Genomic DNA, 24,677 nt, shown 5'->3' with positions numbered 1-24,677 from the left:
AGCACTGCAGCAGCAAAGCTCTTGCCTGAAGCACTGTGGGTCATCAGCTGTCGCAGGGAAGCTGGGATGGGGCAGGGCTCTGTGGGGAAAGCCTCACCTGAGGGAGCACTAAAGGAGGATTTCACTCAAGTACCTCGAGAGTTGGGGAAGGCGCTCCGCAGCTTCTCCATGATGTCTTCCAGGCACATGCTGACTTCCTGGGTTTTGGCTTCCACCTCATCTGCTGTGGGCAGGAGGAAATAAAAAGGCTCTCTGGACATCCACCTGACTGCCAGCATCTCTGCAGGATAGCAGGGTGCAGGCAGCTCCCTGCAGCATGGAGACAGGGGAGCAAGGCCAGGAGCTCAGCCCAAGCCCAAAACTCACCCGCAGTTTCAGTGTCAGGGGTGTTGTGCTCCTTCTCCTTTGCCTGGCTGCCTTCTGACTGATGTGGAGATGAAGCCAAGGAAGAGGCTGCTGAACCATTGCCTTCTGACTCTGCTGGAGGCTGGAGTGAGAAGAGTTGTTGCCAGAAGGTTGTCATGATCCTCTGTCCTTGGCTTCCCCTGCTCTGCCCACCCCCTTTGTGCCACTGCCACAGCTCTGCTGTGGCAAAGCCCACCCTACCCTTGCTCTGAGGGTACCTGCAGCAACAGCTCCCTCAGCCTGTGCAGCTGTGACTCCAGCTGCTTGTTGTGGTCCTCCAGGATCTGCATCCGTGTCTCCAGGCGGCTCTTGTGCTGCCGGAGGATTCGCGCTTCTGCCAGCAGCTCGTCGTTGCGCGGGTCCTGCACTGACTCAGGAGAGCCTGCAGCCAAGCTTGGAGACTCCACTGCCTCATCATGCTGCCACCTCAAACGTCTCAGCTCTCCCTGGAGGATCCTGCAGGACAGCCCAGCTCAGCATCCCCTCAATCCTTCCTACAGACTGCTGGAAACACCCGGAGCTGCACACTGGGGATGGCCCAGACTCAGACAAAGCTTTGCTGATTGTGAAGCTCAAGGGCCAGGATGCTGCACTGCAGAATGGTTCTACCCCACACAGGGGCTTCACAAATATGCAACCACTTCCCAAGAGGCTGAAAACAAAGGCAGGGAGAGCATCACCTCCTCCTGAGCTAGTGTGCCCTGCCTAGACCTCACCCTGTGTGAGCAGCAACATCACTGTTCATGAGGGGCTCAGGGACAAGAAAGACAGAGTGCCCTGGGCTCACTTCAACCCGTTTGGGGTTCAGGAGGGAACAGGTTCTGTGTATGTAGGAAGGAATATTTTGGGGGATAAAGTCCTTCCTTGGAGAGCACACCCTCACTGAGTTTTAGTGCTCAGCTGAGCCATCCTCCAAAACTGCCCTCTCAGCATCTGCAATCCCCTCCTCCAGACCCAGCAGCAACCCCTGGCTCCACTCTGAGCTCTACAAGGCTCCTTCACTCCCTTCCCCTCCCTACGTTCAGAGTGGTCCATGTCTCTACCTGTTTTCATCCTCTAAGTGGGCCAGCACTCTCTCCAGCTCTCCCTTGTCATCCATGGTGAGGCTTCCTGGAGGCTGCTGGCTGCCCCCAGGCTCTCTGTCAGTGATGGGGCTGGAATGGCGCAGCAGGTACTGGTCCTCGTCCCTGTTCCAGCAGGGGGAGAAACACCTTCCTTAGGAAAGTCATGGGATTTGTGTGTGCTTGGGGAAGGACAGCATGGAGCAAGGCAGTTTCATAGGGGAGCTCCTGGCTGCTCCAGGCCTAGAGCTCAGAAGGGGCTCAGCATCCCTGGTAGCTGGGAGTGCCCAAGAGCCTCTCACTCAATGGAACTGGGAAGGAAAACATTTCTGGCTAGGCATGGATAGAGCCTCAGGAGCCCTGACTCATCAGGAGGTGAGGAGAAAGGAAAGGACAACTCACAGGCTGTCATCAGGGGACAGGCTATCGCTGAAGAAGGAACAATTCTGACTTTCCATCTCTGCAAGCCTGGAGGAAAGAGAAAAAGGTTGAGATATGACCAGAAACAGCCTAAATGTCTGCTCAGTGTACCCTACTTGCAGCAGCCCCTGCAAGATTCCTCTCTGGCAGGGTCTCCCACCTGGCCAGCACGAGTCTGCCCCTCTGCACAGGCTCTAGAGAATTTTGCCTTTTTAAAAACCAAAATACACTGCTGCTCTGGGTGTAAGTTTCTAGAATAAAGAGCTGCTGCTGTGCAGTCAGCTCAGCCTCCTCTCTCACAAGCAAAGGAAAGAGTGTAAGGATTCCAGCTCCAGCCTAGGACCTGAGCTACAAGTACAAACTCCCTGTACCCCTTGTGTCTTCACAGTGAGGGCAGAGGCACTACAATCCACAAGACAGCAGGAGTGAGAAGCTGGCAAACAGCTCTGGTGAGGACATAGAACAGAGCAAGACACTGAGGGATGTGCCTGCTGAGAATCCCTCCAGCATCTCATGCTGCAAGAGCAGGACATAGAGTTTGCTGCATCACCAAGACATCTGCTATCAAATGCATGGTCTTTGCTGCCAATTTCCACAGCATCAGTCCCTTCCCAGGCAGATCTGCTGCCTCTGCAGCATGCTGGGGCAGATGGAGAGGTCTGTGACTATGCACCTACCCCAAATCCCCTCCACACACATCAGCATGCCCCGTGCCCCAGCAGGACAGCAGAGCCTGGCTGGTACCTGCTGGCAAAGTGCTCGATCCGGGAGTGTGTGTCAGCATGTGGCAACATCGGGGAGGATGCTGGGCTGCAAGAGATGCACACTGATCAGCAGGGCCTGGCAGAGACCGACCTCACCTGGCTGAGAAGAGCCAGAGAGGGACTGGAGAGGGATACTGAAACCTCTGTGCCTTCCAGAACAGGTGTCAGATCCCCAGAGCAAGTGCTCCTCCAGCCCTCCCCCAGGAGCCCTGGAGAGCTGAGATGCTCTTTCCACCCACAGAACCCATGTCTCATTCTGGGCCAAAAGACAACCCAGGGCACAGCCAACTCACGTCTCAGAGCAGTCAGCCTCCAGCACAGACTGCACAGGCAGGTACCCTCTCTGGGGGTGCTTGCTGAAATACTGCTTGGACCGAAACTTGTTCTTCAGCGTCGTGGCAAAGTCTCTCATGTTCTCACTGGATGTGGTCTGCACAGACACAAATATGACAAAGGTGATGTTTAATGAAAAGTGAGGGAGCACAGCTCAGCACCCACAATAAGATATCCCCTTGGGCTGGGCATTAGCTCCATGGGGGAAGAGGCAGATAAAACTGAGGAAGATGCTCCAGATGATCAAAAACCACCAAAAATCATTCAAAAGTCACCCCAAACTCATTGGAATTTCACCCAAATTTCTCCCAGGTGTCACTTGAGCTTCTCCAGGTGTTCAAAACCCCCTCAAACTCCATCCAGGTGTCAGCTCAGATGATCCAGGTAATGGAAAAACCACCAAAAATCATCAGAATTTCACGTGAATTTTGTCCAAAGCAAAGAGGGCACACAGTAACTCTGTGAGCCTGTCATAGGGCCTGGCACATGGGGACCATACATCCTGCTCATCATGAGCCCCAGAACAGCAGAGACACAGCCAACCCCAGCATGCAGAAGGTACAAAACTACACAAGGGATCCACTTGTGGGGCTGCTCCAGCCTAAACACCACAAGGCTGCTGCCATCAGCAGGCCCTGCTCTGAGCCAGGGCCCTCCCAGCCCAGCCCAGCTCCATACCGGGGTGTAGTACTCCATGATGGGGTAGTGCAGCTTGTTGCCCTTGCTGGCTCGCCCGGTGAGGAAGCAGGTCTGGCAGATATCCACATTGAACTGCTTCAGGCTCCGATACCTGGGGAGGTCAAGAGGCCATAGGGAAGCACTGGAAGTCATCAAAACACGTGTTTAAAGCCCAAGAAGATGTGAGTGGAGGGGACAGAGGTGGCCTGTGCTGCTCTAACACCCCAGTGAACTCACAGTGAAGTCCCAAGAAGAGCACTCTGCTCCTTCCCCTTAGCTGGCACCTGCTCTGCCCTGCCAGAAACACTGGTGGCTGCAGAGCTCCAGGCTCCCCCCAGAGCACAGAGCAAACTCAGCTCTCTCCTGCAGGACACCATGCACTCTCCTTGGGGCCAGGGTCACACATGACACCCTGTCTTGGGCTGCACTACAGGATGTGGCCAGAAATGTGTATTCTGTCCCCATCTGTTGAAGCCTGGTGGGGCAGTGACCCTTATCTCTGTGGCACATATTATCTGCTAATGGGCCATCTTTAAAACCAGGTGGGGCAATCATCTTTATCTTTTCCACAGCCCATCCTCCCTCCAGCAGATATCTCCTGTTCATGGCCATTGAGTCCCAGTGCATGACTGATAAAATTCCATCATCCCACTGGGAGATGCTCCAGCCAGGGCAGGAGCCAAGCCTTTCCTACCCAGACAAAAACTGAGATTTGGAACACCAAGATATCTCCTTTCCACTGGATTCCAGAGGAAAGTCAGAACTTTCCACATCATCCCTGGACCTTCAGAGGAAACTGCACCTTCTCCAGGAGCACTGCTCCAGCTGAACCACATCTGCCACTGCAGGAGGATGCAGCCACCATTGAATAGGACTGTGCCAACACCCTGACTGACTAACGGGTGTCAGCTTGGATTCTGACTCTGGCAGGGTTGGGATTGTTCTTTGTAATACTGTATTTCTATTTTAATTTTCTTAGTAAAGAACTGTTATTCCTATTCCCATATGTGTGCCTGAGAGCCCCTTAATTTCAAAATTACAATAATAATTTGGAGGAAGAGGGTTCACATCCTCCATTTCAAAGAGAAGCTTCTGCCTTTATTGGCAGACAGCTGTCCTTCAAACAGGACCCAGCCCTTACCTGAACCCCTTGATGGGGCACTGCCGGCACACGGAGCACTTGGTCTGGTGCTTCACCTGCTCGGCCATGGTCACCCGGTGCAGCACCGCCAACCACACCATGGACTGTGGCTCCAGGTTGGCCCACTCCAGGAACTGGGACACCTCAATGGCCGACTTCCCATTGCTCTGGGGAGGGAAGGAAGGGCTGCTCAGCCCGCTGCAGTGGGTGCAGATCCCAGCACGGTGCTGCAGGGGGTGAGGCCGTGCCCCGCACTCACGAAGCGGAAGCAGCTGCGGATGCTGGGCTCCACGTTGCTGCCCCCGAACGCTGCCACCTCCCCCAGCTGGCGTGGCACCTGGATGGCCTCGTGCAGCAGCACGCCGAGGTGCCGCTGGTCACACAGTCCCCCGGCGTTGGCCACCTGGCTGAAGAGATCTGCGGGCACGGCAGACACAGCTGGCACCCCGGCACCAGGGGAGCAGCCTGGGGGTCACACCAGGGGGAGTGCTACAAGGTCTCTTAAAGCTAAATAGTCCAACAGAGAAATAACCTACATTATTTATACTTTTAATCCAATAACTAGATTCCTGTGACCCTCAGTGCGACACTTACTGTCCAACCAGAAACTACTGCCTGAAACCATGACGAAGAAGGAAGATCAGCACCAAAAGAGACACCACCCAAATTCCTCCATCGCATCCCATACCTATTTCTATATTACAAAAACCTCACATTTAAAAGCCGTGTGAAAGCACACACTTCTATTTAACTACACGCCTGTGATTTCAACTCCATCACTCAAATTTGGAAGCCTTCTCCAAATCCTCAGGTCCAAAGCAGTGTTCCCCAGGGGGTCAATGCCAGAGAGCACAGAAAGTTCAAAAAACCCCAGGTTTCTGGGATCCAACAGACCGCCTCCAGCAGAGACCAGAAAAACTTGAGCTGTGATTAGATAACCCTCACCAGTATCCTTCCAGCTCCTAATAACCAGTTTAGTGTCTTCTTCAGACAGGTGTTACATTCATCATTTATTAAACAGCCCCAGCTAGCCTGTCCTCTATGAATCAGCCCAATCGCTTTATTTAACCCCTTGGTACTCCCTATGCCACAAGACATTACCCTCCACAATATTCCATGGTTAAACTGCAGTGAGGAAAGCAATTTGCCTGAAACCTACTTCCCCCCAGCCATGCACCCCCTGGTATTTTCCTTCTGAAAAGCATTGGATAATTTTCCTGTCTTCTCAGCACTGTTCCTTTCAGTGCCATGCAAGCGAGATCACTGCAGCACCAGTCTACAAAAACGCCTCCTAATTTTGGTGGCGTAGGCCCAGGGAGGGAGGGAGAGGTGATGATGCAAGCAGCTTAGTCACTGCAGGGAGGCTGTTTCTTTGCTCTTCCTGGGCAAAGAAGGTCTAAGCTAGGAAACAAAACCACTCCTGCTTTCCCGAGGTGAATTCACACCAGGCTCTAGGGGAGGGAGACCAGGGACTCACACTGGAACTTCTCCTTGACCTCTGTCCCACACAGACACGCGATGCCCGTCTTGAAGGACAGAGCTCTCATCTTCCCACTGCGGCCACTGCAAGATATTGCACAGGTTGGCAAACATCTCAGAGTGAAGTTTTTTTGGCAGGGGGGCCAGCACACACCAGGCACATCCCTCCCTCCCTTAGAGCCAGAAGCTTTCTGCAGCGCTGGAAGAGCAGCATGCAGCTTTCCTCCCACAGCCCCAGAGCTCGGGGCACACTGAGGGACAGGTACCTGTCAAAGACGTTGAGCAGCCAGTTGAGGCTCATGTCCACGCAGAGGGGCACGTTGACCAGGATGCCCCTCTCCTCCTCCAGCCGCTCGTACAGCGCGGTCAGGCAGTGGATCACCTCCACCACGTCCATCGCCCGGTCGCTGGGCTGCAGGTCGTGCTCATTGAAGATCTCCAAAGCTGTGGCCAGGGTGACCATGTCCACTGCACAGAAAGCACAGGCAGGATCAGAGAGAAAGAGGAGAAAGGAGAGAGGTGCAGTCCTGCCCTAACCTGGGGCAGTGTTAGCCCTACTGTGTTGGGAAAGATTCTGGTAGGGTGGGTGCAGCTCCTAGAATTTCTCTCCTGCCTGTAAACCTCTCCCAAAATACTGCATCTCCACCCTGAGCCACCATTCTCTGTGACTTTCCTTCCTCATTGCTGTGTCCATGGCCGCGAAAATGCTACCCATGGAAGGCTCTGTGCAGACCCCAGTGCTGGCTGCTCTGCACATTCCAGGTCCCTGTGGGGCTGGCATGGGGAGATGAGGGGGCACAGATCCACACAGACCCTACAAGCAACTGCCCAGAGATGGATCAGTCCTGTCTCCAGCTCTGACAGGGTAAGGGAGTTAAGGCACAAACACAAAACAGGATTAGGACAGCGTGAGCTACCCTGGCTGCTCTGCTTTCAGATTTCTGTGGCTGCAGCTTGTACGTGCTACCGTGTTAGCAACCAGCAATATTCCTTTCCCCTAAGTCTTTCCATCTTTGAGACCATTTATATTCACAGTACTTAGGGGATTGTGTGCCTTTTCCACGCTTCAACTTCACTCTGTGGAAAAATCCTCCCTTCTCCTGTCAAAGCTGCTACACTTGCACTGGGAAGTCCCAGTTCCTGTGCCAGGGAGTATCGCTCCTGCCCACCCTGGTGTCCACACTGCCCACGGCTGCATATGGCTCTGATCTATCCCTCACTGCCTCTTTCCTACACAGCCACTCCACCAAACTTCTCATTATGGGAAAGCTGCCTTGGCAACCTCCTTGCCCTTTTCTCAAGTATACCTTGAATAAAGAGCACTTATTCGAGTAATTTCTGGGTTGGAAAGAAGGTGACCGTGCAGTATGTGAGATGCAAGAGATGCACAACCAAAGATGCACAAGCAGCACACAGGAGGGCTCTCCTTTGCTCTTCACCCTTGTTTCTTCTCCACACCTTGCCTGCTGCTGCAGGAACACCTAACAGGGTGGCTAAATCCAACTTCTGGTTTCTTGCATTTGCATTACATCGTCCCTGAATGTCCCTGGGTACAGGACAGCCTGATCACCGCAGTGGTTTGACTCCCTTGAGAACCCAACCTCCTCTCTCACCCTGACTCCTTGCCTTCTTCCAGCCCTTTCAAGGAGCACAGGTCTGCCTGGGACCCCACTGCTGCCTGGCTGTACCTCCTCCCCTTCATGAGCAATTAATTCAGGAGGAGGATTTCCCTCAGTCTACTGCTGCTTAATTTTGACAGAGCCTTAGGTGAGAGGCTTTGTCAAAAGCTCTGAGCAGCCAAGGATGCTGCATCTATCAGATTCCCATCTGCCTGCTTGCAAGTTCCACCAGAAACTCCTCAGCAGTTTCCAGGGAGCAGTTACCTCTTGGAGAGATGTTTGAACTCCTACTCTATCATATCCACTTGGCTATTAATTCTCCAGTTTCCACCAAGAGTGAAGTCAGATTTTTTCCTCTTTAAGCAGTGAAGCCTTCTCTGTCCCTGCCAGTGAGAGAGGCTGGTTTCATCTCTGTTACATCCACACCTTCTCCATGCTCTTTTGGAGCTCCTGCCTCATCCCACAGCTTTGTAACCCTGAGCTGGACCACTTTCTTCTCACACCCCTTTGGGTAGCACCTGCCCTTGGGTCATTTCCACCCCAAGCCTGTAAAGAAAGGCGCTGACACAGGCTGGTGGATTTGCTCAGCTTCCCAGGCTGATCTTCCTCATTTCTCGCCTCAGCTACCTGTCCCCTGGTGCCTTCTGCCTTTGATGTGCTGATAAAAGCATGTGTTAGTTTAATGCCTTCACTGAGGGAGAGCCAGCAGGAGGGAAACCCTTCCCACACTCACATCGAAGGGCTTTCTGCACCCGCCGCAGCTTCATGGCCGTGCGATACGCCGAGAACTTGATGTTGTTCAAATCCGCTGCAGGGACACAGGAAAAGGAGAACAAAACCACAGCACAACATCCTTATCTCCAGGGCAGGAAGCAGCAGCTGCAGCTCTCAGACCCCAGCCTCAGCAGAGCCTGGCAGGGGTCACACCCCACGGCTTTGGGGGACCCTGTGCCACAGAGGGGAGCAGGGGGTCTGGGGGGATCTCACATGCACCCCATGTAGCAAAAAGGCAATTATTACTCAAATGATTCTGTGACAGCCTCCTTACCCAGCGTCTGGTACAGCTCTGTCATCTTTGGGTGGTCCCAGCACGTCGTCTGGGCCTGGTGGCTGGAAGCAAAGTAGATCAAGGGTCAATCTGGTAACCTAAAGCTGCCATGGAAGATTAAAAAATGGACCTGACCAGCGCTGGGAACAAGTGTTTCAGTGTCAGCAGACACTGCTGCATCCCACTGAGCACACTCCCCAGCCACAGCAGCATGGAGGATGCCCACAGCAGGATATCCCCACTTGCTGCCAGCCTGGCTCCTTCCAGCTGGGGCTTCCCTTCATCTTGGGCATCCCAGCAGGCAGGGAAAGCCTGGATCTGCCAGCCTGAGGAAGACCTGCTTCCCTGGAGGTGAGTTCTCACTCCAGTCTGTTCACTGCCCCACTCCCTGAACTGGTACCCAATTCCTGGTCCCACCAGGCCTGAGAAGACCTGGGGCTGTGACTGGGAACACTCACTTGATGTAGTATGGCACTTTGTTGGGGGAAATGGCTCGCTCCCAGGGGACCTGGACAGAGGCTGCAAGGAGAAAAATACGTGTTAGATCAACACCAAATGCTTCTCTAAGCTGATGCTGTTTCTGATGCCAGCCCAGCAGGACTGTGTCAACAGGTGGTTGCCTCTGAAAAGGCTGTGTCTTCCCAAATCACCAGCTGGATGTGTTGGTGCAGGCAAGGGGATACTGCCAATAAAAAAGGCTCGAGACTGCTGGTCTTAGAGACATCTTGCCTTTCAAACCAGGGACTTTGCATCTGGCTGAGAAGAGACATTTCCTGATGCTTTTGGTGATGCCCAAGGGAACCTTGTGGTCACCAGTGGGCAGGTCTCACAGCAGATGAGATCTGGGCACACAGACACAGCACTGCCTGTTATGACCAGGCTGAGACACCCAAAGCATCTGTTGTTCCTTTTATTCCTGCTCTGTGTGCCAGCTGCAGCATCTTGGGAAGATGAGGATTTATCCCACACCAGCTGCCTTCCACCCTATGTTATATAGAGGGTGGAAGCCATGGCATGACCCTCAGTCACTTTCATTTTTCACAGGTAGCATATCAATTCCAGCAACTGGGAAAGTAATTCTTCCTTTCAGATAGGAGTCTGCATAGAAGCACAGACCAATAAATCCCACTGACATGCAGACACTCTGCAGGGCTCAGCACTTCCAAGGATGGACCCAGGCTCTGGAACACAACCTGCTGCCCACCCTCTGCAGGTCTGAGAGCTGTCAGCCAACAGCTCTGATCTGTAAAAACAGCATCCCTCTGCCTCACCACGTGAATGAAAACCTCCTGAAAAGGCAGATTTTTAGCCTCCAAATAACTAACACGGGGTATGAGGGACTGTCTTTTCCTGCCATCTCTTGTCTTGCTCTGAGGCTGGCACAGTCCCAGTGTCCCCTGGAGCTGCTGCTGTGAGTGTCACAGCTCTGTGCTCTGGAGGGAAGCCACACTCACATCCCACCCTTGGTCCCACAAGGTGAGGCAGCACAATGCCAACTTTGGAGATGCCTCCTGCCTTGGCTCCCATGCACCAGGCACCAGCCTGGGCCCTTTTCCAGCCTCGTGCATGGCTCTGGGCTCAGCAACAGGACTGTGCACCCTGTTTTCCTGTGCCACAGCCCAGGTTGCTCTGCAGAGGCAGCCTTGAGGCAGAAGCCAGGGGACCCACTCACGTACAGGAGAGGAAGTGCTGGGAGCCCGGTCCAAAGTCCCGGTGGGCATCCTGGAGCTGCTTCAGGCGTTCATTTATGGAGGCCTGGAGAAATGAAAAATCATTCACTGGCACTCCAGCAGGCATTTTGGACTGATGACCCATTCAGGAAGGCTTGTGGGTGGACTCAGACATGCCCCAGCACACAGATGCTCTTCTTTCCTCTCCTATCTTGGTGTTGTGTCCTCCTCCAGCTTGCTAAACCCTCTCCACCTCCTCCCACAGGCTGAGGCAGCACAGCCACATCTCCAGCTCACCTGTATCCATACCCCCACAGATATCAAAACAGTCACAGCTGGTACTGACCCCCTCCACCAACACATCCTGATTTTCCCTTTGTTCCTCCCACTGCCTTTTCCTGACAAAGATCTCTGCAGATTTACCAGACTCTTTCCTCACACTGAACTGATACTCTTCTCTTCCAGGAGCACCAGCTATAACATCCTGCTGTGCCAATCCCTACTTTATCATCCTTGAAGCTCAGCAGTGCCAGCCCTCCCCAGCATCCTGCTCATGGTTTATTTGCAGTGCTCACTCCTGACTCCTTCCCACCTGCAGCTGTTTCCAGCGGGTGTTGATCTGCTCCAGGGTGCGGGAATTCTCCATGCACAGGTGGACATCTGAGATGGCAAGCTGGTGTGCAAGATCATTGACCACTTTCACCCCATCCTTCATGGGGGAGAGCTCCTCCTTGAACAGCTGGACACAGGCACAGAGCAGGGGAAGAAGAAAAAGAAGCAGGTGAGTAGCCAGGACTTGGATCTTTTTCCTCTGCTGCAAGCTAGGGTGGGCTAGTGGCTGCCAAGCCACTGCTGACTAACCCTCCCACAGGGTACCTTAGCAGGGAAAAAAACACCCAACCAAACTAACCAGGCTGCAGATTACTCCTGAAAAATGAAAAGGGGACAATGACTCAACTGTGCTGAGCCACTGTACCTGTGTCAGGTCTGAGCCATGACAAGGTGCTCAGCATGGCCAGCTGCTCAGGACACTGCTGGCCAAAAGCCCCTCACAAAGCAGGGGGGCTGTGGGAAGGAGGCTTTGGCCCTGGGATCCCAGGTAATGAGGCTGAGCAGTCCATGGGAGCAGCTCTGTCCTCCTGGGAAGCAGAATTTCATCACCTCCATGGCCAAGGCTGGAGCCTTCTCAGAGCCAGAAACCAGGGTTCCCATTTCCCAGAAACCTGGGGTTTTGAGCTTTCTGTGCTTTCTGGCACTGACCCCCTGTGGAACACTGCTTTTGACCTGAGGATTTGGAGACGGCTTCCAAATTTGAGTGATGGAGTTAAAATCACGGGTGTGTAGTTAAATAGAAGCGTGTGCTTTCACATGGTGAAAGGTTTTAAATGTGAGGTTTTTGTAATATAGTAATAGGTATGGGACAAGATGGAGGATTTTGGGTGGTGTCCCTTTTTAGTGTTCATCTTCCTTCTCCTTCGTGGTTTCAGGCAGTAGTTTCTGGTTGGACAGTTAGTGCTACACTGAGGGTCACAGGAATTTGGTTATTGGGTTAAAAGTATAAATAATATAGGTGTTATTTCTCTATTGGACTATTTAGCTTTAAGAGACCCTGTAGCTAGCTGGATTCATCTCCATTTTGCTGGCTTCTAGCTGGTGGCTAGAAGTGTTGCAGAACTTTCTTTACTTATAATAAGATTTAATAAACACCCAAGCCCTAACAGGAGAAAATCCATTTCCTTCGTGTGTGTGAAAAACAAAAACCACTAACAAAGCGGTGCAAACCACCAGCACCTTCCCACAGCAGTACCTTGGTTGACTGGATGTGCTCTGGCAAGGAGTCAATGAAGAGATCCCCGATGGGTTCCCAGGTGTCCCGCACGCTTTCAGCCTGGTCCAGCGTGGTGCTGAGCTCCTCCATAGCCCCTTTAATCTCCAGCAGCTGCTCCAGGGTGCGCTCAATGTGGCGGTGCTGGTCCACACAGCGGGCTGTGAGCTTCTCCCACAGCTCGCTGGCCACGTTGGCCTGTTTCCACACCAAGCGGCTGATGTTCTGGATCCGGTGCCGGGGAGACACATCTGAGCAGGCAAACAGGGGCAGCAGGCAGCCACAATGAGAGCCCAGCCCACAGGAGAGGGGGCAAGGGGTGGAGGGAGGACTGGGAAATGAGAGAGAGAAAAATCTAGGGGAACAGGGAAAAGGGAAGGAAAACAATAATGGTGTCCATCTCTGCGCCAGCTCCTCTAGGTTATCCAGCCTCTCTGTCCTCACAGCAGAAGCTGTGCTGCCTTTTAAAAACATACCCCAGAGCATATCTGGTGCTGCCTCATCATGGACTGCACCCAAAGCCTGAGCCTTTTCCTGGGACAGTGACACTGCTCGGTGCCAGCCTGACCCTTGGCCAAAGGACTGGGCACAGCTGGGCACGGTGGTGTGAGGGAGAGCACTGATGTGCCACAGCAGCCACCTCCACTCCACCCTCTCCAGGCCAGCCCAGGAGGAGCCGTGAAACCAGGGAACAAAAAAAATAGGGGAGCTCCACAGACCTTTGCTTTCCAAAGTTGGTTCTTCTAATTCCTCAAATGGGTGCTGGGAAAGGAAAGCCTGTGCTGACTCCAGGACAGAGTAAATGTATGGTCCCCGAGACTTCACTTCTTCCATGAAAGCCTGGAGAGCAGATCACAGAGATGAGACAGCAGGCTGACACAGAAAGGTGTGTCCTGGCTGCCCCCTTGCCAAATACTGCAGTGATTTATTCACCCCAAGGCCCAAACTTCACTGGAGGTGATGCCTTAAAACTTTTATCTTTTTCAGATTCCATACTGCACTGATGTGTGACTCTGAACTTCATGTAAAGCTAGCAAGCTCTCCTCACAGCTCAGTCACACAAAATAATCCTTTTCCAGCCCCAGAACCAAGGACACCACTGCAGCTTCAGCCCCAAAAAGTGCAAACAGCAGCAAATTGAGGAGAGCAATCTGAGAGGATGGGACTGCAGAACCTGGAGCTGGAATTGGACAATTAACCTCAATATGGAAATGGACCAAAACTATAAAAGTGTGAAAACTAGGGACCCACAGTCCACCTTGGGTGTAGCCACAGCCAGGCTCTTGTACTATCCAAGGTGAATCCTTTGAAGGCTTTTTGATAAATCCCTACTTTATTCCTTTAGCACTGTCCATCTTCTGTTCCATGTAGCCTCTCCAGGCATCAGAGGCACAGAGAGAAGTCAGTGTTAAGTAAAATATTTTTGCAGTTCAGGGAAGGAATGTCCATATGCCAGAAGGTGGCTCCTGCAGAGGTTTGGCCTACAGCTTTGCTGGAGTGGGGAGACAGAACAGCAAGCCCAGAATGGTGTGTTGAGCCAGGGCTGCACAAGAGGAGCTGTTTTATTTATGGTGCTTTCAGAGGCACTGCTTGGAGATGCTCTTCACTTGTGCAGTGAGAGCATGGCCATGCTAACAATCCTCCCAGCAGCTGCTCAGCAACAGGTCCAGCTGCTGCAGGAGCAAGGAGAGGAACAGCAGGATGCCCCAAAGCAGCACATCTGCCAGGGAAGACTTCACAGGCACACTGGTCTAGTGTGTCCTCTCCTCCCCTCCAACAGTGCTGTCTGCTGGATGAGCTGTCTGTGCACCAGGGAAGCTCCAGCAAGGATGTGGGATAGCAGGAGTAAACATTTTATTTTTGTTTTCAAGGTAAAAAACAACTAAAGCCCAACAGCCACTGGCAGCGAGAAGAAAATGCTGTGAACATGGGAGCAGGAAACTCTGATCTGTCAGGATGTACCACAGTTTCAGATATGATAAGTTGTTCCTGCAGGCATCACTCATGTCCCAGCCACAGGATTGCCCCTAGACCAAGCAGCTTTCTCAGGCTCCAGGACCCCAAAAGCAGAGCCAGTGAGAGGTGGGATGTAGGGAAGCCCCACAAAGGACAGGGTTCACTGGTGACTCAAGGCTGTAACGTGTGTTTTGGCTAAAAGCTGCTGGGCTCTGGCTGTTCTCAGGAAGCAGATGGACACGCTCAAGGCCTGGCAGTGGCAGGGGCAGTGGCAGGAGGCAGGGGTCCCAGCAGGGCTGCCCCCCCAGCAGTCCCAGGAACGCACCGCGTGCGTCTCCTTCTCCTGCTGCACCAGGAGAACGTCCCCCCGCAGGGGCAGCTGCGCCGACAGCTCCTCATCCTTCTGCCCCAGCCAGTCAATGATCTCCTGCAGAGGCACCTGCAGCTTCCCACTGTGGTCAGAGAAGGCCTCCAGCCGAGCCCTGGCAGGAGAGCAAGGACAGTGAGATGACAGACAGATAGACAGACAGGAGAGGAGCAGACTCCCTGAGGAGGGGAAGCACAGCACCAGGGGTGGGTGCTGACCCCCAGGAGCTCCTCAGGGACTGGCAGCACCCCTTAGCATGGGCTGTGCAAGACCCCCAGCCAGCAGAGAGCCCCCACTGCCAGGTGGGGTGAGGCATGGAGGCACTGGGGACAAGAAGCAGAAGCTGTTCCTCACCCTGGAGCCAGAGTAGGGGACAGTCATCCTGTGTTTGCCTGTGGGTCAGAACTGCTCTGGCTAGCAAGGGGGGCTTGGAATAGCATTTATGTCTGGGCAGTTTCCAGGAGCCTTGGATTAAGGCAGGAGACAATTAACACGCCCCAGTTAAGCTCTCTGTCATGCTGGCTGTGGAGCTGCAAACTCTGAGAGTCTGGAAGGCATGTTCCCCTCATGCAGTGGGGATGGCTCCCAGCAAAGGGACAGGCACAGAGGAGGTGGAGGCAAAGCCACGGGGCAAAAAGAGACAACTGCAGAGGTGGGAGAGGATAGAGAGAGCAGCAGAAAGCAAGCAGGAGGGAAGGAGGGAGGAGAGGATGGGATGGGTAGAAACAGAGGAGATGCTTTCAAGCAAAAGGAGATTCAAAAGTCTGTGGACTAGAGGGGGAGCTGAGCCAAGGTCACTGTGAATTCATGTGGCTCATCAAGCAAAAAAGTTCAAAACTCTCCTGACAATCACAAGCAGCAGGCAAGGCTGGAAGGCCAGGCCAGCCTGGAGCTTGCCCCAGGCAGACTCTTACCGAAGGCTGTGGGACTTTTTTTTTATCTCGTTCCAGCAAAGATTCATCTCCAGAGGGGCCTGGGGCCCGGCAGCACTGCTTGGAGCCTGGGGGGTCACACACGAAGGTCCTGCACCATCCTGTGAGGCTTCAACCTGGGCAGAAACAGAACCAGCTGCACCCAGAGATTGCTGCCTGCTGCTTGGGAACTTGCCTGGGGACACCCACCCTGCTCTGCCCTAACCCTGACTGGTTCTTCAGCTCTCAAGGGGGCTGCACTGGTCTGTTAGAAGCTCCCAGGGAACTCCTGGCTGTCTCTGGAAGAAGGATGCAGTGCCAGCTCCAGCAGCACTAAGAGCAAAGGTTAAAGGGGGGGCTTACTGCACATCTCCTGCTCTCCTCAGTTATCCAGCAATGAGCTTATCTCACTGAGAGCTGTTAAGGCAGAGCTGGTCCTTATGTGTCACAGTGCCTGCAGGGCTAATGATGATTTTCCCATGTTATACAGAGCTGCTGTGCTTTGAGAGGAGGCTGATCCTGCTGTTCCTAGGGACCAAGGGGATCTGCCAACATCCTTTTTGCCATCCCCAATGCTGGGACTTGCCACCTGCTCCTCTACAGAGGCTCCAGGATATTCCCTGCCTGCATGGCAAATCTGAGAAGCCACTTCTCCTCCACAGATGCTGCTTCTCCTCCGCAGCTCTCCAGAATGAGCAGCCGTGGGAAGGGTGCTGCAAAGGGCCATGGAGGGAAGACAGCAAATCCTAACCCAGCCCCACAAGAGAAGCACATCCAGCTGGGAAAACTGGGTTCACATCCCTGGACAACAAATGCTTGTTGGAATCCTTTCCTGAGCCTTTAGCACTGGATCATGCCCCTGCTCACAAGGCACTCAGCTGCATGTGCTGGTGACACAACACACAGGAGCAGAAGCCCCTCACACAGAACTCAGTGAGAGGGGATTTTCTCTCCAAAAATCACAGTTTGTTGAGCAAAACACATGGGCAGTTTCCTATAAGTGAGACATCAATGAGCTGTGTTGGAGAAATGGCAGCATTTCGATCGAATGCTGCTTTGATATTAGAGCTCGCTTGAGATAATTATCCCCAGGTGCTTAATCAACCATAATTAAATGTGTTAGTACTTTCTAAACAGCATACAACAGGCCAGATAAGGGCAGCTGCCTCTGGGGGGAAAGCAGCAGCTCTTTCAAGGGGAATGTGTAGCTACTTGTCACTTGTGCTGTCCAAGGGCTCGTGGAGGTGTCTGGAGAAGCAATTCAGCCAAGCCAAGGAAAACAACAGGCAGGAGAAAACAACCAGACAAGGAATTTGGCTGCACAGCTAAAAATACCCCCTCCACACCAGTCCTCAGAGAAAAATCAAATGATCGCCAAGACTGGTGCTAAGTTTGATTCATCTAAAAACATCTAACAGGCTGTTCTCTGCCTCCCCATCCTGCCACTCCAGAAACACCACAAAAACAGAGAAAACCATCACCCACAGAGTTCACAGGATTCCTGAGGCCACGAATAATGATCCACTCAAGCTAAAACTGCTGCTTGCACATAGGAAAATCAATACTCTGCATGTGCAGGTGCTCATGGCACTGAAGTAGGTCAGTGCCAGGGCACTGCCAGGGAATGCTCCAGCCCTCCCCTCTATCCCAGGGAATACCAAAGGGAAGGATCAGCTTTACCTGGGTGCAGCCTCTGCAGACAACACAGTCCTCCCAGCCTTATTAAATAAGTTAAAATCCCCCCATGCCTGCAACCCCCAAGCCCCGCAGATAGTCATGCAGCAGTGACCAAGCAGAGAGCAGGTGCTGAACATCTGCTTCCCTAGGACAAAACCCCTGCGAGCAAGCAGAGGAAGAGATAAGTGCATTCCCTCTGAGCATCCCCTGAGCATCCCTTCCCCAGAGCCCATCCCCTGCCCCCGGGGCAGGTTTGTTTTTGGGGGCTGAGCACTCACGCGGGCTGTGGCGAGCGCATCCCAGCCGCGCCCGGGCTCTCGGAGCAGCGAGCATCCCTCGGGCCCTGCTGGAGCCCCAGCAGGGCAGGGACAGGCTCTGGGTGCTCTGGGTGCCTGCAGAGCAGGGCACTGACCCCCCAGGAATGTGCAGGGGGCGGTCCTGCAGCCAGCCTCAATCCCAGCTTTGTCCAGCAGCATTCCAGCAGCCTCCGACCTGCCTCAACCCCCTGGCTGCCCTTGGAGCACAGGGGGGGCAGAGATCTGCCCTGCTGCAGATGGGGCAGCAGGTGTGTGTGGGGTCATTGCTCTGGGCACTGGGGAAAACCCATCCCTTGTGCTGGGATGGCCAGCAGAGACCTTGGCTCAGATGCTGGAGCACGCACAGGGGTGTTTGCCAGGGAAGGGATTTATCCAGGAAATCATCCCATCAAGCCTCAGTGACCCAGAAGGTAAATGGATCTTGAGATCTAATCCCAAAAAGAGTCAAAGGTGCCCTTGTTGTCTCCCACATGCCCCAGCACAGTGCTGGGTACCAGCAGATGTTCATGCCAGTCTGGACCAAGTGCAAATAGTTTATTTTTGCCAAAAAAGCTCTGGGCTGGCTTCTTGTGTCCCCCACAGTCCTGATGCCCAAAATTTTTATCATGCTCTCTTCCACCTACAGGGAGGGAAAGAAAAGCTCCCAGTATCTCTCCCTCTCTTTCCTGCCTGCACATCTGATGGGTGCTGTCCCTCCCTCTGGGACCAGCACAGCCAGCTCCTCTCCTCAGCACCTCCCAGCTCCAGCAGATGGGACAGCAGCTCCCAGACTGGAGGAGGGGGCTTCAGGCCAGGACACAGCTAAGGATGTGTTGTCTGCAGCCTGCCAAGGGCTTTCAGGACTAGCAAGGACAAGAGAGGGAGGCACTTTCCTAGGTGGGAACAGCAGCCCCTTCAGACAAGGGGAGCTGTCATTAACAGTGACACTGCTCCCACTCCCCTCCTCTCTCCCAGCAAATCCCACAGGGCTCTGATCCCTCAGAGGCTGGGATTGCTCAGGCAGGTCAGGAAGGCTTTGCTCATCTTGTTCTAGCCCTCTCCCTCCTCACTTCATTTGAGGGGCTGTTTATCAGCCACCCGTGCACTGGCCTGGCAGCAGCACTGTATCAGCCACCCTGGGGCCAAGGAACCCTGACTCAGCCACCAAGAGCCTCCCCCTGCCTCATTCTTGCATGCTGGAGCCTCTCCAGAGAAAGCTCTGCCTTCCTCCTGCAGATCCCAGAATGGGTCCAGGCTGATGGTCAGCCACAGTAGTGAGAAACTTCAGGCTCAGCCTTTGCTTTTTATGCCTGAAGTACAATGAAAAAGGAAAAGGCAGAGCTGGGACCTCATTTGTCCTGGGAAGAACACTACCAGTGTTCAAGGGGACTTTTGGCAGTGTCCAGTCAGGTGAGAGGTAGCCTGGGACCAGCAGCTACAGGCAAAGAGGGATCCCCAGCCTGGCAGAGCCCAGGCAGCATTTCCCCACACCGGAGGTGCTAAACCACCTCCTGACAGCTCAGTGCAGAGTGCAGACAGCTGCCAGCACACCTTTCTGCTCTTCACTTTGCTCTGCCATTTACCGTGGGGTCCCCAGAGATCTTCCTGCCCCTCTGGTGAGGAGCCTGGCCTGTGGCTCAGAGACCCTGGGAGAAGGAGACAAGATCTGTCCCTCAAGATAACCAGATTAGTAAGAGGTCAGATTCCTCCTCTGCCTTACAGCATCCACCAGGGGCTTATTTCCAAGCTCTTCTCTGCAACCAGGAAGAGTAGAAAAACTACATTTTCACCTAAAGCTTACATTCTTCCAAGTTTCCAGGAAAAAAAAAAAAGGCCCAACCAAATACATAAGAGTTCTTAACAGTAGCCTCTCATTCTTTACTGTGAAAGAGGCTTGAAATCCAGCTCTGCAGGTTGTCTCTCTTCCCCGACTTTGGAAAATGCTTTGCAGCCAGGGTGCTGGAGGAGAGCACATCTCTGCTCAAGTGCAGCTGGCTGGGGGCTGGAGCTGACAGCCTTCCCTGCCACCAGCAGCACAGGGCATGCTGTGCCTCACAGGAACCTGCACAAAGCTGCAGGGAAGGGCTCAGGGGCAGCTCTTACCTGGGGCAGCTCTTACCTGGGGCAGCTCTTACCTGGGGCAGCGGGCGGGCAGCGCTGCTGTGCGGCGCCTGCTGCGGGATGTGCCACTCAGGACAGCGTGGGAGGACGTAGAGCCATTCCTGCATCACCAGGGGCTGCATCAGAACGGATGGTCATGGGGATGGAGCACCTGAAATGCAGTGTTAGAGTCCCTGGGTCAGCTGGCACCTCCTCACAGAGCTGAGCCCCTTCCCAGTCCCATGGAGCGCTGCCTCCGTCTCAGCCGGACACCAAAAGAAGCATTTTAAAATTTAATATACTTCTGCTAGTGTTGCAGTCTAAATGTCCAATTTTTTTTTTCCACTTGGTTATGCAATTTGTGGTATTGATACACTGTTAGTAAGTCCCACAGGTTATACTGAACTTTTAGGAGGGATTGTGTTTTTTGAACTGCACAAGATGCCCATGGTTTAAAGGAAGGGAGAGAGATCTCACTGTCATGACCACTGTTCTAGTTTTGGTTGAGATAACATTCACTTTCTTCCTAGCAGGTGGTACAGTATGGATTTTAAACCAGAACAATTCATGTTTAGACAGAACAGACATATCTCCATAACAGACATCACTTTCAAACATATTTTTTCCTTTTATATTCAGAAGGCAAATTGCCTAGAGCCCCAGCTTCATGTATCACACACTGTGAGCTAGCTTTTTATGAGTTTTTGCTCATTATGAGCTATAAAATTCCCTTCATTATTCCCATTTTTGAACTGCATGACCTGTAAAGCCAGTTAGCAGTGGCCCCTTGACTATTCTATAGATCAGAAATGCAGCCTCTGGTCACAGCACTGCTGGGTTTTGTTGTTTGGACTCTAAATTAGCTAAAATAGGGATTTATTTCATTGCCAGCACCATCTCAGGTTTACAGAAAGCCATGAAAAAAAACACTCAGAGAAAACTTGGTGACTGCTTTCTTACTTTTAGAAGGTAAAAATCACCTGCTCCAGCAGAGAGAGCTCATGTCTGTGTGGAGGTGAGGCTGGATCAGGGGATGAGTGATGCTGGTGGAAGAAGGGTGTTGGCTGCTTCACACCCAGCTGGGGGGACTCTTCCTGCTCAGCCCTGGCAGGGCAGGAGCAGGCAGCCCATCCTGCATTGACAGCAGCCACCCTGAACAGAGGGTGAGGAGAAATCCCCCTGGCCCTGAGCACACTGCTCATCTCTGACACTCTCACATCCCTCACTCCCCTGCCTGAGCTTTCACTGCCTCTCTCCCCTCAATTATACACATTAAGAGATTACCCTGTTAGGATTTTTTTTAATCTCTTAGTGATTTTTACAGCCATAATTCTCTCCCTTTCCAGCAGAACAGCCTGTGCTGAGCTCTCCAGCAGGCTGACAATCCAAGGTCTCGTCCTCTCCCTCTCCTGCCCATTAGCACCAATGAACACTGCAGGCTGTGTATCCCTGCTCCTTTACCCATGCAGGCTGGGGATTATGAGGGGATTATAAAACCCACATTAATAATTATGAATTTCAGGGTCTTCAAAGCCACCCAGCCTCTTGGGGCAAATTCACCACACCCAACTCCAAGGATAGAGATTTCTGACAGAAGGTAATAAATCCCATACACGGAACCATTTGGGCTCTGTTCCTCTGAATGACCCCTGAATGACATTAAACCTAGCTGAGACACAATTGTCAGGGTGTGGAAAGCTATTCTTCTTCAAAGCATCTAACAGAGGAGCTCCTTGAACTCTTCCAGGGATGGCAAAGCCCATCAGGACACAGATGGCACAGGGAACTAAAACCTGTCCAAGGCAGCAGTCACAGAACAAGCTGAGTGCCAAGCAAAGGGCACTGCCCAGCCATGTCCTCTGCAATACCTTGCTGCCACAAACCCCAGAGCAGGTTGGAGGGCAGTGGCTCAGCTGCCCTTTGCCACTCTGCAACAGCAAAGACAAAGCCCAGAGGTAGAAAAGCCAGATAATGTGGAACTGACTGAGCTGCACAGCAGGCAGCACAAAGGAGGACATTGAGGGGGAGAGAGAGAGAGAGAGAGAGACAACCAGACGGAGAGGCACGTCTGCAGGCAAGCCAGCAGCTCCACATGACCTCTTGCCAAATTCCCTGCTATTACTGGAACCAAGCAAGGAGAAATGCTGTTGGATCTGCTCTGCTTCTCTGCTGAGGCACACAGAACAGCTCCAATTCTGGCACTCCTACTTTAGTGCTTCCGTAGAGCTCTGTGTCTGGGCACTGCAGCATGTGGAGTAGAGATTTTGTGGATGCCTCCTGGCTAAATTCCTACTGCCTGATGCCTATTCCTGTTCAAGAGCCAAACCTGTGATCCACTTTGCCTCTTCCACACCTCCATTCATCTTCTGCACTCTGCTTTAGGTTGGTGCTGGAGACCCAGCACACAACAGCCAAGGTTCAACATCAGTCAAACCAGATTTAAGTGCAGACAGCAAAAACATCACCCCCACAGCCTACTCCAAGCCTTTGCTTGAAAAGGAGTTGAGAGATCCTCCTTTGGAGGATTCAGGAAGCAATGTGGTCAGGCTGTTCAAACAGGTATAAGATGAGCTTGGTCCCCTGGGCACATTTCTGTGCTAGCAGAACAAACATCAAGGCTCAGGTGAGCAGAATTTCCACAGGTGGACACTGCAAGAAGCAGCTGTAGAGTCACCATGGAGCAGGCACTGGGACACTGCACTCACACAGTGGAGGGAAAGCAGGGAAACCTCTTCCATTGATGTCTCCCCTCTGATCTTTGCTGGATCAGGTGCACTCCAGCCACAAAGGTGACCAGGTCAGTCCTCAGAAGCATCAGGTACAACCTCATTACCTGTACATTACCATTTGCATCCTCCCCTGTGGAAAGCACCCAACACTTGCCTCTGCCCTCAGTACACCCTAAGAAATGAAGCAGGACACCTTCCACAGTGCTGTGTTAAAGCTTCCAAACACTTCAGTACCCAAGCCACTACCAAGATGAGACCTTGATGATCATCTAGTTGAAAAATGAGAAAGCCAAAAATCTGGATATTACATTTCAACACTTGAACGCTTGGGCATTAAAGTGTATTAAAACCAAAATAATTTCATTTTTTCTCTTCCCACATGAGCTTTACCTGTTACAAACTCAGCACTGATGAGCCTGTCCCACTCCCTTCTCTCCAGGCAGTCTGACAAATGCAGCTGGAACAGCCTTTGCTAAACCAGTTGTGCTTCAGCTCTGCCACACAACTCACTGCTCCACTCTGGGAGCTCTGTGCTCTGCTTTCCAGACCTGCTGCAGCAGCATCCCTGGCTGGCTGGAGGCTCCTGCAGCACCTCTTCTCCATCCCAGCCAAAAGGAAGGTGACAGCTCACCACCAGTGCACACGGTGCACAGCATTCTCCAATTTTGCTGCTTTTCTTTAGAATCATCCTGATACAAACCCATATCCAAAACTCTCCCAAAAGTTAAGGGAATTCACACTGCAGCTGAACCTCCATGGCTAAAGGACACCTCCAAGATTAGAAACCTGTCACAGGAAGGAGGGTGTAATGTCAGATGTTGAATTTCCAGCTCTCTACCACATATAACAGCAGCAAACACAGCATACAGGTCAAGAGGTCTCTCAATCACACAGTTTATGCTTTGAATTGCTAATTTCCTCCTAAACATTCTTTCCTGAAACTTTCCACTTCAGATCTTGGCCTATAAGGAAAAAAATATGGGAACATCTTGAGGCAAGGCAGCTCAGCCTTTATCCCACGAGGAGAGTGGAAATACAAACATGTTCCCTGCTGCTGGAAATGTTAATGACTCTGTTGTTGTTTTACTTATTGTACAGAGAAGTAATAACATTTTAGCTCAGCATGTTCAGTGTCCTTTAAGGGGAAAGGTGGGAGGCTTGTGGATATTTCAGAGTTCAGCTCCCATGCAGATGCTAACAAAGGCAGCATTCCCAGGCTGACAGACAGCAGGACTCCCTCAGCAGCTTAACAACACATCCTGTTCCAGCAAAAATTGTTTTCTGCACTTGTAAGTAAATAATTTAAGCCTGAGATCCAGGGCCAGACGACCTACTTCCCAAGACCCACTGGTCAAGGTTTGGTGAGAGAGAAGCAACCTTTGTCCCACTGAAATCAACACAAAAATAACACAGTTCACTCTCAGAGCGTGGGCCCTTAATCTCCATCTCTTTACAAACCTGGAATAGCTACCCAAACACACTCCCACTAAAAATCATCCCAACATTCTCCTGGTTGTTATGTGCTCCCTGAAAGGGGAACATCAGCAATCTTCCATATGTGGGAGCATTTCCAACCTCATCATCTGAGGGCTAAAAATCCCAGAGACCAAAGCTGCCACTGAGCTTCACACAGCACTGCCACCAAAGAAACAGGTCCCCTTTATTAATAAAAATGAAGTGTGCTTCAATTAAGCACCTGTCCATAAGAAGCAACATAAAGCCTTTGTACTGAGCAAGCAGCACAGAAGATGTGTTATTCACTGAGGATGGGTGAAGTGGGGACTCTCACCTCTAATGAGCTCCTTTCTTAAATGGCCACTTGGACTTTGAGCTCATAACCAAAATGTCATTTTAACTCAATGGATAAACAGGTGCCACACATCTTAATAAGGAAGCAGCATCCTTTCCCCTGGCTCACTCACTCTCCATTTTCCCAAGCAACAGAATATACACACTCATAGTCTCAAACTGGAAAATTTCACCCGTTGGCTTTGCACTAGGAAACTGTGATGATGATGTCCCCACCTCACCAGGTGAATGTGGGTGTATGCCCACAACATGGTCATGCAGAACTGACTACCCCTCTCTCTGCTCAAAAATAACTTACGGGATTTTTTCAAGGAAGATTGAAAAACCTAAATTTCTTTTCCATGTTGTTTCAGACTCCCAGCTGGGTTTTAAGTTGCTCTCTCTAAAAC

At 52.3% G+C, this 24,677-nt stretch overlaps 1 protein-coding gene across 1 annotated transcript in view; it reads right to left on the bottom strand.

The window, feature by feature from the left end:
- Positions 1–24,677, bottom strand: part of DRP2 (dystrophin related protein 2) — a 29,293-nt gene that overhangs the window by 1,570 nt on the left and 3,046 nt on the right. Inside the window, exons 2-23 of the mRNA XM_079318759.1 lie at positions 19,786–19,922; positions 15,681–15,814; positions 14,725–14,881; positions 13,163–13,283; positions 12,426–12,694; positions 11,211–11,357; positions 10,625–10,703; positions 9,407–9,467; positions 8,949–9,010; positions 8,634–8,708; positions 6,548–6,749; positions 6,280–6,365; positions 5,062–5,219; positions 4,803–4,969; positions 3,662–3,773; positions 2,944–3,080; positions 2,631–2,696; positions 1,869–1,934; positions 1,449–1,592; positions 624–861; positions 367–487; positions 134–220 (exon numbers count right to left, since the gene is read on the bottom strand). Of these exons, the coding sequence (XP_079174885.1) occupies positions 134–220; positions 367–487; positions 624–861; positions 1,449–1,592; positions 1,869–1,934; positions 2,631–2,696; positions 2,944–3,080; positions 3,662–3,773; positions 4,803–4,969; positions 5,062–5,219; positions 6,280–6,365; positions 6,548–6,749; positions 8,634–8,708; positions 8,949–9,010; positions 9,407–9,467; positions 10,625–10,703; positions 11,211–11,357; positions 12,426–12,694; positions 13,163–13,283; positions 14,725–14,881; positions 15,681–15,814; positions 19,786–19,893 (2,797 nt within the window). The 5' untranslated portion in view covers positions 19,894–19,922. The remainder of the gene's footprint in view (positions 1–133; positions 221–366; positions 488–623; positions 862–1,448; positions 1,593–1,868; positions 1,935–2,630; positions 2,697–2,943; positions 3,081–3,661; positions 3,774–4,802; positions 4,970–5,061; positions 5,220–6,279; positions 6,366–6,547; positions 6,750–8,633; positions 8,709–8,948; positions 9,011–9,406; positions 9,468–10,624; positions 10,704–11,210; positions 11,358–12,425; positions 12,695–13,162; positions 13,284–14,724; positions 14,882–15,680; positions 15,815–19,785; positions 19,923–24,677) is intronic.

This window comes from Erithacus rubecula (assembly GCF_903797595.1).
Source record: "Erithacus rubecula genome assembly, chromosome: 15".
In the NCBI taxonomy this organism is placed as follows: domain Eukaryota; kingdom Metazoa; phylum Chordata; class Aves; order Passeriformes; family Muscicapidae; genus Erithacus; species Erithacus rubecula.
The sequence above is the reverse complement of the archived record's forward strand: the minus strand, read 5'-3'. Positions and strand labels throughout refer to the sequence as shown.